This window comes from Arachis duranensis, chromosome 2, assembly GCF_000817695.3.
Source record: "Arachis duranensis cultivar V14167 chromosome 2, aradu.V14167.gnm2.J7QH, whole genome shotgun sequence".
Classification (NCBI taxonomy): domain Eukaryota; kingdom Viridiplantae; phylum Streptophyta; class Magnoliopsida; order Fabales; family Fabaceae; genus Arachis; species Arachis duranensis.
In genome coordinates, this window is record NC_029773.3 from 11,085,773 (window position 1) to 11,103,341 (window position 17,569).

The 17,569-nt window shown below is 31.5% G+C and overlaps 1 protein-coding gene across 1 annotated transcript; it reads left to right on the plus strand.

The window, feature by feature from the left end:
* Nucleotides 1–7,327: 7,327 nt before the first annotated feature.
* LOC107473450 (flowering locus K homology domain) lies at nucleotides 7,328–12,946 on the plus strand. Its single transcript, XM_016093009.3, has 7 exons — nucleotides 7,328–7,501; nucleotides 8,126–8,649; nucleotides 10,731–10,977; nucleotides 11,098–11,249; nucleotides 11,694–11,945; nucleotides 12,040–12,234; nucleotides 12,532–12,946. The coding sequence occupies exons 2-7, from the start codon at nucleotides 8,134–8,136 to the stop codon at nucleotides 12,715–12,717; spliced, it is 1,548 nt and encodes a 515-aa protein (XP_015948495.1). The 5' UTR covers nucleotides 7,328–7,501; nucleotides 8,126–8,133; the 3' UTR covers nucleotides 12,718–12,946.
* The last annotated feature ends 4,623 nt before the right edge of the window (nucleotides 12,947–17,569 follow it).

A 17,569-nucleotide genomic window follows, 5' to 3' on the forward strand; every position in this document is an offset into this window, starting at 1 on the left:
TTAACGTAAGAAAGCCTAATCCCTTCATTATTCCTAATTATGTATGAAACCCTACCTTGAAAAACATGTAATATTGGTTTAATTATATTTGGGTAGAGTTGTTCGATAATTTTGGTGCAAGTTGGATTGCTTGATTTGAGTTGTTGTAGAATTTTGAGTTGGGCTTGTCCTTGGAGCACTCGGTGGTGTCGATTGAAGCTTGGGTCCATTTCTTTTTTGGTGAGAAAAGTCAAGTGTTGAGAAGCCGCCGTCATTAAGGTACATGTCTTAATTTTGGATAGACATTGTGTAACTGTATGTGTAAACCTAGGTTAATTGTCCTAGGATAGTGTTAAATGTTGTGTTGATGATGAAGTGTGATTTAGTATGATTATGTGAATTGGGTGTTTGGTGAGTGCTATATAATGGTAAGATTGAAATTGGATAAGAATATTGTAGTATAGTTGTTATTATATTGATTAGTGTGAATTTGGGCTGGAGGTTGTGATAAGGTAAGGTATCCCCTATTTGGTAAGTTGCGGTAGGTTAGAAAATTTGGAATGTTGAGAATGATTATGAATGAGGTGGTTTGGTTGAGTGATTAACATGTTGTGATTGATTTGTTGATAAAATTTTGAAAAGTTGGATTGTCGTGTTAAAACTTGTTTAATTGGGTGTTGAATGGATAAAGATTGATGAATAAATGTTAAGATACTTATAAATAACTTTGGAATGGTTTGAGATTGAATTGGTTTGAGAATTGGTAAAAATTGACAATTTAGTAATTTTGGTAAAAACAGAATTTTGATCAATTTCGACGGACAATAACTTAGCACTTGAAACTTGGATTTGTATGAACTTTATCTTAAATTGTAGCTAGTGATGAGAGCTTTAAATCAGATTAAAAATGAAGGAAAACAAAAATTTGTAGAGAAAATTATGAATGAATGAAAGTTGAGTTCTAAATCTAAAATATGAGAGTTTGCAGAAAAAATAAAAAATTCTGGTATGTGTGTGCACGCACATGGTTATGCGCATGCACAAGTCAGAACGGGTGAAGGGACTCGTGCGTCCACACAAGGATTGTGCACACGCACGAGAAGGATTTTACAAGTTGTGCGTACATACAACTGGTCACGCATACGCATAAGCTAGGGAACACTTCTGTTTTGTGTGTATGCACAAGTCCTGTTTTCTCAATTAAACTCTATTTTTGATTGTTTGACTTTCTGGCCAAGCTTGTAACCTTCTGTAACCCCCCAATTAAGGTCTGATACCTAGTTTTTGGACTCTGGAATGTGTGTGAGTATATGGAATGAATTAAATTGATTATTCTCAGATAAACGCTTAGTTAAAATGGATGACATGACTGTGAGGATGGTGGTTCGTTCTGACCGTGGTGAGGACGGTGGTATTATCCCTCTCATGAGAGAATAGAATGGACAAACTGACAGAGAGTTTGGGTTGATGAGTCTAAACTTGAGAAATCGAACAAAAGGTTAGGATTGATGAATCTATTGGTTATGAATTTGAGTTAAAGACATTAATGCTGACTGATTGTGGTCGAATGATCGAAATGACAATGACGGTGGTGAATCCCACTTGCGTATTGATGTGGAACTGCCTCCAGGAGAAGGTGGTAGGGCGCTCTCCCTCAAAATTATTTCTCCTGGGGATGCAGTTGCGGTATGAGAGTGGGGAAGGTGGTAGGGCACTCTCCATTGGAATGTTTTCCCCCACATCTTCCTTTAATTGTGTATGTTGAAGGTGGAGAAGGTGGTCGGGCACTCTTTCTCGGAATTTTTTCTCCACGTCTCTCTCTAGTTGCAAGGTGATAGGGCACTATCCCACAAAATTATACGGCATTTAGGAGAAGGTGGTAGGGCACTTTTTCTAGAAATATTTTTCTCTAAGTATACCTCCAGGAGAAGGTGGTGGGACACTCTCTCTCAGAATATTTTTTTCTGGGGAGGCGCAATATAGAGACTGATTCAGGAGATGCCAACCGGACTTGTGTCGAGTTTGGCAAAATAACCGACACGTGAGCTCATGGCCAGTAGGACAGGCATGCATCATTTGTATTTGTGTGTATTGATTAGGTGTGCATCTTGTTTTTGGCTTGGCTTGTTGAATAATTGTATCTATATACTAATTGAGGTAATTGCCTTATCTGTTTTCTCTATTTGTATATTCTTTGTATTATTTTGTATTTGTTTGAACGATTGAGAGATCCCTTATGCTGGCGTTGGTGATGCTGAGGGTTGTTCTTGATGCGATATATTGATATAATTGGATGACGGAAATAAATTTCACTGATATTTGAGCTCCTTGGATAGATGCAAGGGTTGTGGTTTGTCTCACTTGCTCAGAGTTGAGATTAGAACTCCTTGGGTAAATACAAGGGTTGTAGTTTGTCCCACTTGCTTCGCGTTGAGATTTGAGATCACTAGTATGATTGATGACTTGTATTGAGCAGAGTTGAGAATCTAAAATCACTAGTTTTGGTGAGATTTAGTTTGATTACCCTTTTTGGATTTAGGAAGGACCCTAGGCTTCAATTTAGTGTATTTTGGAGTTTAGGATTGCTTAGCGGGTTCATATCTTTTTACGTATTCTCTATTTAGAATTATTACCTATTGAGAATCTTTGGATTCTCATCCATTATCAAATTTTGTTATTTTCAAATGCAGGACGTGACATACCTCGTTGAGCGTACCAGACTCTCTATGAAAAGCGAAGACTCCTTTATATTTTGTATTTTGTGCTTAGTGTTGTTTATTTCTTTACTTTTGTATATGTATATGTATATCCCTTTTAAAGGTTGATCTTTAGAGAAATAATATTATGTTTCGTTTAACTTCTGGTTTGTATTATACTTTCTAGTTGGCCTCGTCTTCGTAAGTCGAAACTAGTATTTGCTATGTATTTCTTTTGAACTCTGATATATATATTTCTGTCGTTTCTATATATCGACGCTTTATATCTTTGACGTTTCGAGTGTCATGCAATTTTTGTTCTGTTATCTTTTCTTTACAGGCTCCTAGATATATTATTATTCTTTAATTATTATGTATGTATTTTTTAAAGATCATAATATCTCACTACCTTTAATTTACAATTATAGCATAAAATTTTGTGTGGTAAAATATTCATGTAGGACTAAGATTAACTATTTTATATATAGAGTGTTGCATGTAGGACTAAGATCAACTATTATGTATATATATAGAGAGAGAATGATATCTCATATAGGGTCCTATTGTCATATTAACCTTTTTTTTCAAGTTGTAGTACATTTTTTAAATTTTCTCTTTTACCTCTCTGTCTAGTAACTTTTTCTAGCATCATCTCTTAATTAATAATAAATTTAATATCATTATTAAGCTATTTTAAAAAAATTTCTATTATTTATTAAACAACTTATATATCATATTTTGATAGATTTTGAATTTTTGAGATAGAACTAAAATTTGTGAAATCAATTAGTATTTAATGATATTAACGTAAATTATTATGAAAATATTTAAATTTATGTTAATTCTTTATAATTTTTTTTAATTTATTTAAATGATTGTAGAATTTTATTTGACAATAATAAATATTTTCAGTCAAGTAAAAATTTATGAGTCAAGATTTATTTGAGTGTCAATAAATATACAATTTTTTTTATCAATTAGTAGTTTAAATGTAATCCATTTATCAAAATTAGATAACAATAAAATTTTTTTAACAAAATTAATTTTATTATACTGTTAATATTATATTGTACTATTGAATTTATTATAATATAATTATTTCTTTTTACAGTCATATAAATGTTTTATAACTAACTATAAAACTAAAAAAAATAATTTTTCTATTAGTTTTCTAAAGGACTATGTACAAAACGTTTTCACGCAGTGCGCATATCTTAATCTAGTTAAACTTAATAAGAAAAAAAAACATTGCTATGTAATTTATTTTCAAAAATTTTAACTCAATTATTAGGCCTATAGAATTTACATTTAATTTTTAGATGGCTGAAACTAATATTTTTAGGAATATTATAAACATATGACTAACTTATAAATTTATAATTTAATTTCATAGCATTCAAAATGACACGTGACAAAAATCAAAATGAAGTTATGTGACTCTAAAATATCCCTATAAAAAAAACATGTTAATGTAGAGTCACAAAGAAATTAAATAGAACGTGAGATTGTTATGAGAACAGTAATCCTCGATTTCTCTTTATTTTTTGAGGTAGATATACTCAAAAAACTATTATTTATAAATCATAAAAAATTTCATTTTGAGACGGTAGTCATGCGGTACAAAGTTTGCAACTTGAAATTATTAAGAGATAGTATTCAGAATATTTAAATTGTCTAGTGACAAATTTAAAAAGTTGGATTTGAATGTGAACTAAAATTATTCTTAGACATAAATGACAGGACTTAAAAGAAATATTTAGATAAGATTAAGTTGATATTAAAATTTGATATCTATAAAATATTTAATGATCAAATTAAGAGACCTAGATGAAAGATACACTATAGACTGAGGTTAGAATAAAATGAGAATGCATTAGGTACAGGCATTGAGAAGTAAAGACTTAAGAGTTCGTTTGGAAAGTAGTATAAGCTATTTTTTTTATTTTTGAATTATGAAAAGTTGCGATACAGGTATACAGGTTTGACACTATTTTAAAAAAAGTTTTTAACTTTTCAAAAAATTAATTTATAACTTTTTAAAAAAATAGAAATATACGACTTCTTTATTTCTCGATAAGTTAATCTACCACTTCTTTAAAAAAAAATTTAACTTGAAAACAAAAAATTTTATTTTCCTTCTTGACTCTGTGACTGACCCTCCATCACTATTTTCATGCAAGGTCTGCTAGAAGCACTGGCGTTCCACCATAGTTTTCACGCAATGTTCTATTTGGGTCCTCCATTACCATTTTCACGTAATGATTCATCTGTTGGAAATATTGATCCACCATCACTATTTTCAGACAATGTTCCATCTGAACAACCTACTGCATATATTTCTTCTAAGTATTTTTTTTATTTTATCACTCTATTTTTAATTTTTTATTATTTAATTTGTATTTAACTATGGTATGAAATTTAGTTTTAATTTTATTTTTTTCACGTGTGATTTTATAGCTTGCTATTATTTTCATAGTTAATTACAGCAAGTTCTTAACCTCAATAAAGGAGAAGGAAGTTCTAATAGGAGGGAAAAAAATAAAAAACAGCAACAAAATATACATTGACACACATTTTATATTTATTTTTTATTTTCACCTACCATATCATATATAATATTAGTGATTAGATTATGTAAAATCAATATTCAATATTGAAAAGTATTTGTTATCATCATTATTTTAATATTCATTTTTTTGTGTAAAAAAATTGTATTTTTTGAGTTATTTATCCAAACGCTACAACTTTAAAATAAGTACTTTTATAACTAAAAATATAAATACAAAATAACTTATTTATAAGCTGCTATTAATAAAAATTCTTATGTTTTAAGCTCTTTTTTTAAAAGAGCTTATTTAAATTATTTACTCAAACTAAACCTAAATATGATTGGCTATAAGATGTATTTTAAGCGTCTTATTATGTTTTACTGGTTATTTGAATTATTATGCCATATTGTGTAATTTATATCTGATACACGGAGACTAATAATGCAAAATAAAAGAAATGAATGATATTATCTGTGAATCTATCTTATATAATTATATTATACTTAAATATCCAAGTCACATTTAATGTACTTAGTTAGTTCATGATGAGAATAAAAATTATTTTGTAACTTTACTTATTTTGCTTCAATATGTGGATTGATTGAACTTCTTATGTTAGGATTATCATATATTTCTATAAAGAAATATAGACAAAATTTACTAGGATACATGAGGTTGAATTAGTATCTTTTAAGAGATACGAATTTTGAGGATAAATTCTTTTGAGAGAGGGAGAATGTAACATTCTAATTTTTTGAATCATGTTCATTATTCAATACTTAATTAATTAATTAAAATTGTAATAATTTAAAATTTAAATTCATATAAAGAATTAGAAAATAATGTATTTGAAATACTAACACATCTAATTTAAAATTTGAAAATATAAAACACTACCTGTAATAGATTTTTAACCGGCAATAAATCACCTTTCAAGATATAGTCATAACAAATTCGATGTTTATTGAATTTGAATGATCTTAAGTTACGTGAAAAAAGATAAGAAAATTAATTTTATTCTTTAATAAGTTCAGTGTAAAATCAAATTCAAATTAAATTAGGTAAATAAATTTATTACAAGTTTATAGTAGAAAATCACGCTCTAACCAACCAGCCTAACATTATTTTGTGAATATCTCAAGCTGATATAATTTTAAAATTTATACAACTATAATCACATATATAACATAAATTAAGGTAAAATTTAAATATAAAATAATATTATTAAGGATAATTACCTATCTTAAACGGGTAAAAACAGAATAAATATCTACGAATTTAAATAGTGTTATTATTTTTATTTGTTGAAGTAGAAGATATGTAGATAATAAAAGAAATATAGAATATAGTTTTGATAATCTTAGATTAATAAAAACTTATTATGTCCCTATCCCAAAAAAAAAACTTACGTTAACAAAGAAAAAATTAATAAAAATCCATAAATTATGATATTTGTATGTAGTTTTAATTTTGTCAAACAAGCAAAATCATTTCTAAAGTCAGGTTTTATATTAAAAATACATTTGAATAAAGTATTTAAAATGTTTATTTGAGAATTTTAAGCACAAGAAAATTTAAATATTTTTTTAATTTAAAATATTTACTTAAATAAGATAATTATGTTAGTTGCATTTCTAAAATATTTTATTGAATAAAATAATATATAGTTTGCTGTCTGAAAAGCTAAACAGCAAAATTTTTTTTCTTATAAGTGAAAACTTTTTTTTTAAATTTTATGTAGTTAAAATCTGTCAATAAAATTTGTTCAATTAATTATTCTAACATATTATTTTAAATAATTTTAGAAATTATATTTTCTCTTTAAAACATTTCTGAAAATACTATAAATTAAATTTAGTTTGTATTTTTATTTTTTACTTTTTGAACTTTATGAAAGAAAAATATTAAAAATAATACAATTTTTTTAATTTTATTTTTATTTTTTCTTTTCCTCAAACCTGAGAATTATTTTTCTGATATTTTCTTTTGGGATTATTTTCTAAAAATAAAAAATTATAAAAAACAAAAACCGCAAAAGTTGTAAATGCGTGTAAGTTAAAGGACGCCAAAGCAAAAAAGAGGAAATGTTGTGTGAAGTGTGAACGATGATTGTATTGTAGTGGTGTGTGTTACTCTCTCCTCATCCTCAGCCTAAAATCTTCACCGCAATAATAGTAGAACCAGAAGTAAACCTAAATCGGTTCTGATTTCTGAACACCGCATACAGCCTCCGCGCCTTTTCTTTTTCTCTCTTCTCTCCGAAGCTTCTCGAACAACGTAACTCTCAAACCCTAACTCCTCCTCGTTCTTCTTCTTCTCTCTCTAGGGTTCCTACATTCTCTTTTTAGCTCTTACTTCATCGTTGTTATTCACTTTGTTATCACGCTTTTAAATTTTTCAGTTACTTGTTCTTTATTGAAGTATCGCATTTACTTTCTTCACGCCTCTTTCAATTTTTTTAATCTTTGTTTTTATTTTCTTCTTCTTCTTCTGCCTTCGGAGTAGGCAGTTTCGAGAATTCGGTTGGTGACTGTTACTTTTTTTTTTTCATTTTTTCTTTCTCGTTTCTTATGTATGTACTATGTAGGTATGTTTGTATTTGGTGGGTTTGTATGACTGTATACATGCTATATTTTATGTTTTTATATATATGCTCATTGTTTTAATCTTTTTCTGTATGTTTATTTTGTTGAAACTTTAGGATTTTTGTAGTTCAGTTTTTTAAGGCTCTAGATGTTTATTATACCATGCAGTTAATTGATTTTGGATCTTGTTTTGGTGTAGACTTGAAATTTTTCTTGTTTTTCTTTTTGGCATTTGAGGTATTGTTTGTTTGTTTGTTCATTTTAGTTGTTGAAAATGATGTTGACGAGTTGTTTCAATTGATTTTTCCTCCTTCAGATATTGTGATGTCTGGGGAAGAGTATGATGCACAAGATGCAGGCTATGTGCCTGAAAACCCTGAATTTCCACAAAACCATTCCGACGAACATGATGAAGGAAATGTGATTGATGATGCGGGGTTTCCTCAACTGCAGCCTGATCAACATGACGATGGCAATTTGGATGAGGGAGCTAATCCTCCTGAAAATCAGTTTGATGGCCACGAAATTGAAGGTTTGCCCGAAGATACCGATGCTCATCCACAAGAGAATGCTGAGGAGGAGGAGGAACATCATGATATTGGGGATGTTACTGGGGATTTCAATTCTCAGGAGAAACAGGGAGCACAGGATAATTCGAAAGGAAATGAAATAAAGAAGTGGCCTGGTTGGCCTGGAGAGAATGTTTTCCGGATGTTGATTCCTGTACAAAAGGTTGGCAGTATCATCGGCCGCAAGGGAGAGTTTATTAAGAAAATGACGGAAGAGACCAAAGCTCGCATTAAAATTCTTGATGGTCCGCCAGGAACCATGGAAAGAGCAGTGAGTTTACTTTTCGTGTTCTTGTTAGTTATGCCTTGTGGGATAATCCTGCATATTTTGTTTGAAATATCATATACTTTTATATTGTATAAAATTCTGAAATTACAAAACATTTGGTGTTTCTGGACGGGCTATTCCATTAATCCATTGCTGTTTGTTTGAATACTCTTGTTTGTTTCTTGCATTATTATATCTTCTACATTCCAATGGCAGTATATACTGCATTTCATATTTTTCAATTATTACATACATAGGTAATATGTAAAATTACAAACATTTGTGCTGTTACATTTGTGAATACTTGCTTACTTGGCAATGAAATTGCAACAGCCGCCACTATATCTTGATCTATTTCAATTGTGTGAATATCATTGTTGCACTATTGTGTTTGTTACATTCTGGATTCTGATGGCAGTTTATATTGAATTTAATATTTATGTATGTATTATTGTATTGAGCGTTGAATTGTGAATCAGCTTTCTGCTGTTTTAATAGCTGGTCATGTTTTCAAAAACATGTTATTACCTATACTACAAACTGATAATCAATTGTGTGACTTGGTTGGTATTATTATCTATTAATTTAGTGTGTTATGTGGATTTCTGCCTCATTTCATTATTGTATATTAATGAAGTTCAATCATGGGGAGGGCGGGGAACATCTATAAGTCACATCCATGTACTTTAACTAACATCATAGTTATTAATGACTTAAAGTGCTATCATTTGGTAGCTACTATAGTCTTTTAAATAACTATCATTTAAATTGATAGTGGGTAGTGAAGTGAAATTAAAAATGTCTGAACACATGGCAAAATAGTATAATGGATAATATAAATTATGACAACAACGCTGTTTTTCTTGCCCAATACTCTTATTATATAACAATATTGCATTTAAATTGATAATCATTACTGATTAGTGAAGCGAAATTAAAAATGTTTGAACACATGTTAATAGTATAATGGATAATATAAATTATGACCACAAAGCAGTTTTTCTTGCCCAATACTCTTATTATATAACAATATTGCATTTAAATTGATAATCATTACTGATTAGTGAAGCGAAAATAAAAATGTTTGAACACATGTTAATAGTTAAGGGTATAGCGGGTGTAATCTAAATTGTACCGAAGAGATATCATTAATTTGAAAATGAAACTAAATCGTTTATTCGTGATAAAAACATGTTAACAATATTAACTCTGTTTGAAGAACAGTGTTGTTAAATTAGGTGAACTGAAAGTATACATAATCTATCAGAACACAACAATTACTAAATAAACAAACAGATTAATTATATAGATAAGAAGAGATTCTTTTGTCACGATAACCAAATGGGTGTATGCAGGTTGTCAGCATATATGAATGACCAAAGTGGCTTCAAATTGAAGAGCCAAAGTTCCAGTTGCCAGGAAACAGCAATGAGCATATACAACTGCTGAAATGTTTGTCTTAAGAATCAGAAATAATTTGTGCAGACTTTGGTGGCAAGAAGCATTCATTTTACCTGGTAAATTCAGAACTTGGTCGGTTGGTGTCTTGCCACACTTCCTAAAACTCTCACCCAGAAAAGAATATAAAAGTTACTATGAAAATTAAAAAAATAATAAGCTTCTGAAATTTTATAAGCATATTAGTAAGCACAGAAATTTTTGATACGGTAAGTAGAACAATCCAGTAAAATCTAAATGTATCATGACCATTTAATTAAACCAGTGGCATATATCATTATTAAATTAAATTATTACCAAGCTATAAGAATTATTAATAAAGATTTAATTATTTATGCCCCCTAGAAATTTGACATAGTGGAACTAATTGCTAATCATTGAAGAAACATAATGGAAATAAACATAAAACAAAAGTTAGTTTCACATGGAGAAATCAAATTGCTATCAACAAACATTGACCTAAAGTTAGCAACCAGATTTTATATATTTATGTCAGTGTTACATATTGATGAATAAGGCAACAATCATGTTTTTTGGCTTATTTTGAAGTTTGTGTTTTGAGGTTTTTATAAGATTCTGTTGTTTCTTGCGTGTTTCTGATTTCTTTTTGTTTGATGCTTAAAAAGGTAATGGTTTCTGCAAAAGAAGAGCCAGATCGCGCCATACCGCCTGCTGTGGAGGGTTTGTTAAGGGTTCATAAACAAGTTGTCAATGTGGACCACAATCCTCCAGATGCATCGGCTGCATCAAACCAAGTTGTTACGAGGCTTCTGGTGGCAGATACTCAAGCAGGAAGCTTGATCGGGAAGCAGGGTTCCACAGTAAAGTCCTTTCAAGATAACACTGGTTGCAATATACGTGTTCTTGGATCAGGTGTGCACACAGATATTGTTAATTTTGTTGGCATGTTTATCACTAGATCTATTATTTGGAACCCCAATCCATATCAACCAGATTTCTGAGACCTGTGCCTGAATAATGGATTATTTTCAGCTGAATACCTGCCTGTATTTGCTCTACGGGATGATAGTGTTGTTGAAATACAAGGGGAGTCTGCTGGGGTTCACAAGGCAGTTGAACTTATTGCACTTCATCTCCGTAAATTCCTGGTTGACCGCGGCATAGTTGGAGTATTTGAAACACAGGTATGTCCAGTTATATATTTTAGTAGTTTGTCAATCTGAAGGCTGGAATGGTCAGACTATGTATGCGGATGAGTTATGTCATGAGATACGACTTGTGAAGAAGAATCATCAAGCTGATATGAATATTCTTGGCCCTTTATCAATTACATCTTTTAAGTGTAAACTGTATTTCGGAATGATGGATTGGTATTGCTACTGACAGCTTGGGGTGGAATGCATAATAGGCTATATTTTAATTATTGCACATTAGTGTGCCTGACTTCCATCATTCACAGTTAGCATGATGACTTTTTTCAATATGGTTTCCATTGAAACCAAGTGTTTATGAAAAGAATTAAGTTATATGGATCATCTTTGTGCATGTGGCTGATTATTCCTTTTGTTGTTCTTGATAAAAAATCGTTATCCTTGATTTCATTTACTCTTCTTTGTCCCAAACTTCAGATGCAAAGGCCAGATGCTCGAGTTAACCAGAATGTGCCCCCACCTCAAGCTTGGGGTCCCCCACATCCACAAGGGTTCCCCACTCCTGGCAGTGGTGGACCTGCTTTTGCACCCAATCCTCAATATATGCCTCCTTCACATAACTACGATAATTACTACCCACCTCCTGATCTGCCTCCCGTAGATAAGCTCATTCCTCCACCTGCCTATGCAAGGGATACTTCTCAATCACAGCAGTCTGTTGCAAATAAGGTGTCTTCTTTTGCCCAACCTGAGGACTTCAGATTGCCATGCCAGTTTTAAATTATTTGTTGTCTTGATATGTGATTTCCTTTGTACCCTACAGGTCACACAGCACATGCAAATTCCTCTAACCTATGCAGATGCAGTTATTGGAGCATCAGGATCAAATATCAGCTACATTCGCCGTGCTAGTGGCGCAAGTATTACAATTCAGGAGACCAGGGGTATACCAGGGGAAATGACTGTTGAGATAAGCGGCACCGCGTCACAAATACAGGCAGCTCAACAACTGGTGCAGGTAATTGATCTTGAAGGGATAGTGGATTCTTCAGCCTTGTTGAGAAATTCTTGAACCTGTATTGGAGCTCGTGTACTGCGTTCATAACCAATTAAAGAACTGTCTTTTCAAGAGTTTAAACTAGTGATGGGCTATATCTTAAAATGATATTCATTTTATTCTTTCATTGGATTGTGACCATAACCTCAGCGGTGCTCCATGAACTCCAAAGAATTTCTATGGGTTTCCCTGTACTTGGATTTTGTTGTTTTTTGTGCATGCATCTGAATTGACAACAATAAATCTTATCTGATGCAGAATTTCATGGCTGAAGCGGCGAGTGCGGCACAAGATCATATGGGGGGGTCAATTAACCAAGGTTACAATTCCTATCCTACCAATGCTTCTGTTTATGCATCTCCACCTTCAAGTGCTGGAGCACATACAGGCCATGCACCTTCTGCTGATTATGGTTCGGTGTATGGAACCAATTATGGTTACTAAGAGTTAAAATTCCCCAAAACACCCAAATCCCCTGCGCACGGGGCGGGGATAGAGGAAAAGAAAGTGGATCACATTCAATTTTAGTGGAGGAGCAGTGTTTCTGTAAACTTTATGTTCAATTCTAGCTAGTTCTCGTGGGTATTGTAACCAGGATTGTACCCTTTAGATTTTTACCTTATATTACATTGGATATAACTGGACATGGTTTAGTATACATTTTTCTGTCGAAGTGTTGCCTCGCTCATCTTTTATCTGTGGTCTTTTACCGAAGCATCTTTAGATTAGATTTTCAACGAAATAAATATTTGTTTGTTCACAGTAGTAGACTAGTAGTTCTTGATATAGAACAAAATGTTAACGAGACGGATTTCTTTAGAATTTAATTTCAATATGCTGATAATGCAATTGTTATGCAGGTTATAATAATTTACTATTTTTTTGCAGTTTCATTTTCTTTTTGAATGGTATTGAATTATTTTAATTATTTTACAATTTGGAGATTTAATCATTTAAAAGTGGCCAGCAGCCTTGCATGAATGGGTGGGTCGATTTTTTTTGGGTCCAATTTCTTTTCTTTTGTATAAGTCTCCGACTAGTTAATTCTTATTGGGTTAACCACCAAAAGTGTCCCTGTCCCGTGGGACATCTAAATTTTATTATTGACCAAAATGCTTTTAAATAATTTAAAAACACAACAATAATATTTAACAGTAAATATATATTTTTAAAAAATACTTTAAAGATTGAATTTTGATATAATTTTTTACAAGTTTAATTAGAAAAATGAGATATTATTATTTTTAAAATTTGATGATTATTAGTTAAGTATATACTTTTTTATAAATTTTTTTGTTAACAATCAATAATACATTTAAAAAATCACAAAACAATATATACTTAACAAAAAATCACTAAATTTTAAGAATAATAATATCTCATTTTTTTAATCATACTTACAAAAAATTGCATTAAAATTTAATCTCTAATGTATTTTTTGAAAAATACATATTTAATGTTAGTTTTTTTTGCAAGATTATCTAACATTAAATATGTATTTTTCAAAAATATATTAGAGATTGAATTTTGATACAATTTTTTGCAAACATGATTAAAAAATTGAGATATTATTATCCTTAAAATTTGGTGATTTTTCGTTGAGTATCTATATTTTTTGTAATTTTTTTGTTAATAACTAATAATACATTTAAAAAATCATAAAAAAATATATATTTAGAAAAAAATCACTAAATTTTAAAAATAATAATATCTTATTTTTTAAATTATGTTTGTAGAAAATTATATCAAAATTCAATTTTTAAGACATTTTTTAAAAATATATATTTACTGTTGGGTATTGTTGTGTTTTTAAATTATTTAAAGAAATTTTTATCGATAGTATAATTCGAGTGTATTTTTGTTAGCATTTGAATAATTCGAGATATTTTTTGTGGTTAACCCATTCTTATTTGGGCTGCATCCCGAGGTCCATTAAGAAAAATTTTCACAATATACAACAAATTTAGATTACATAAAAAATCATTCAAAAATTTAAACCACATTAAATTCATTATCGAGTTGTGGATGCTTCTTTTTTCGTAATTGGACCGCATCTTAAATCCCAATATATTTTCTATTAAGGAACAAAAAAAAATCTAAATTATATTGAAAAAATATCCACTTTACATGGAAAAAAATTCAAATCACGTTAAAAAGAAATTCAAATCACATTAAATTCATTCTCAAGGGGTTGTGGATGCTTATTTCTTTGTAATTGGATATTTCTTTCTTTGTAAAAGTAAAATTCGCATTCTAAACCCCAATACATTTTCTACCGAGGGACAAAAAAACATCCATAATATACCAAAAGAAATCCAAATTACATAAAAAGAACATCCAAATCACATCGAAAAAAGTCCAAATCACAAGAAAAAGAAGGAGAGGGAGGAACGATGGTGGCGGAGGGCACGACGCGATGCGAAGGCGGGGGCACGGCGCGATGGGCGAACAGCAACGTATCTCTCTCCAACGGCGATCACGGCACCGTGACATGACGAATGGCATCGCAACAAAAGCACCTCCAGAGGGGATCGCGTCACTCACACAAAAACTCCCTCCAGCAGCGACGTCCGCGGTGCACTACGAAGGCGAAAATGTGGTGGTAGCAAAGCTTTTGCGTGACAGAAGGTTGATGAAATGAGAGAGCTCTTGTCCACACAGTCGTTACTGTGTTTAGAGGAGGTTACATTCCTTAATCCTAATTATTCAAAATCTGATTTTTAAAAAATTTTAAAATTAATTTTTAAACAAGTTATTTAAGTTGGTTGGTAGATGTGTTGCCCAATACTTTTTTTTAAATCAAAGACATGGTATTTTATTGCATTAAAAAAGAAAACAAATGTAAGTCAATACATCTGTGTTGGGATTTTGGAAAAGACAAAAAATAAATAGTAAACTAAGAAGAAGCTTTCAGAAGCTTGAAGTAAGGAAAATAGAAGCAAAAAAAAAAAAAAACGAGAAGCAAAAAAGAAAATGCATGCTGTTATTGAGGAAAGAGAAATAGTTACACAGTTCTTCTTCAACCTTTTCCATTGAGATGAGCTCTCTGAAGCCTTCCGAATTTCTCTGCTGCTTGAGAAGCTTGATACAAAATTTTCTCAGTGCATATTCTTCTTTTCTCAAAAATAAAGGCATTTCTAGCTAGCCATGATTGCCACAGTAGGTATTCTATTTTTGAACATTTTTCTTTGAAATTTGGTTGGTTTTTCAATATACCCATAGCTTGTTTCCACCAATTTCATGTTGTCATTGTTAGATCTCTAGGTATTTTGTGCTATTATGCTCCCTTTTACTCCTTTCTCTAGTACTTTTCTACCCTTTAAGAGGTTCTGCCAAGCCCGTGAAGGTTTGTTACCTGTTTTTGCTTCGAAGAATGATGAGTACCTGAAGTACTTACTTTTATAGATTTTGAAAAAGAGTGTGTGAGAAGCCGCCAGCACTGTTTGCCTAGCATTGCCAAGTTGAAAGCCTTGAGATCTTTGAAGTCTAATCTTCCATGATTCTTGTCTCAGCTCATGATATCCCAACCGACCTAGTGCATTCTCTTTTCATTAGTTTTCTGTCCCCACCTGTAACACCCTAATATTCAAATCCTTATGCTCGAACCATAAATCAATGATAATGAGGTGGTATGACTCTCAAGGTGGATTATAATACATAAACATATATAAGTTGAAAGGAAGTATTAAATGAGAAGTCTGAAAAGGAGTAAAACAAAATCGCGAAACGGAACACTCATGTATCGATAAACAGAAGATAAGGCACACCCGAAAGGCGATATAAAGACAACGCAATAAAGGAGAATAAGATAAAGACATGATATAAGTATATAACATAAGTAAATAGTCACTAGCTGCGACCTGCGAAGTTTAGGCCGGATAGGATACAGAATAAAATCAATTTGACAACAATATTTTCTATCACTCCCAACATATACATCAAAGTCTCTATAGGCAGATTTTCCAAAATGATAAATACATACATATAAGTTTTTCAAAATAAATATGGAAAGATTCTAAGTAAAAGTAAAACAGGAGTCTAATGATCTTCGCCATCTTTCAGATGAATCACAGCTCACTGTTGAGTTCCAGGGCCTGCATCTGAAAAATAAGAGATATATCCGGAATGAGAATCCTCGATCCATAGATTCCCAATACGGTAAAAGTGCCAAATAAATACAATGCATTATAATAAGAACTCACTAAGCATCTTAAGCTTCCTTTTATCAAATATTCATCCTAGGTTCTCATCAATCCATAAATAGGCATCTGTCCTAAGGGAGTATTAAATCTAATTCATCCTTCGCATCTCTCCCAACTTTCCATCTCTCCAACATAACAGAACTGGAACCATAAATAGAACCAACACCATCATGAGGGACCTCTCGGTTGTACAAACACAAACAATGCAGATAAGTAATACACAAGTAGATTTAAGTAAGGCAAGTAGCATATAATCAGGTAACATAGCATGTACAATTAGGCATTTCAAAACAAGTAAGCAAACCCAAAGAAGTCCAACATATGCAAATTTGTCGAAACTCATACAATTTCTCAAAATCTCATATCATTCTCGACAGAGAGCAAGTGGGGGCTAACCACTGCATCTACTTAGGAGATTCAAACCAAACCCGGAGCAAGTGGATCAATGCCCCTGCATCTACCTAGGTAGGTATATCATAATTAGAATCATGTTCAAAATCAATCTCATAATCATTATCATTATCATCATCAATCTCATCTCAGTTCACCTTTCTTGGTAATCAGGTTCATTCATCATCATCCAGTCATCATCATAATTCATCATCACATCTTTATTTATCATACATTGTCTCACTCTTATTCATTTTCCATAATTTCAGTAACTCAACTCTTTAGTATTGGTCCCTAGCCCTTCCATTCTTAATTTCACTGGCTCTATATTCTTATCAAAGTTTATAAAGGTTTGGAAGGCTAAAAGAATGGTTAAAATACTTAAAAACACACCTTTTCAAATGTTGGGAGTTGTGCGTACGCATGACCTTACGTGCGTACGTACGGGTTGAAATTTAAGTGTACGCGAGCCCATGTTCGCGTACACGAGAGTTGAAGACAGCAGCTTTCCCTCGTGTCGCGTACTACGTCGGCATATGCGAGTGTGCAATTTTAACACTTCTGCGTACACATGCCTCCGTTCGCTTATGCGAGACCACTGGACAGCGCCCAATGTCCACATCGCGTGGCACCTCCACGTACGTGAGTGTTGTAGAATTGCAAAAAGCTGTTAAGTGTAAAAATAAGTTTTTTGAACTTAATTT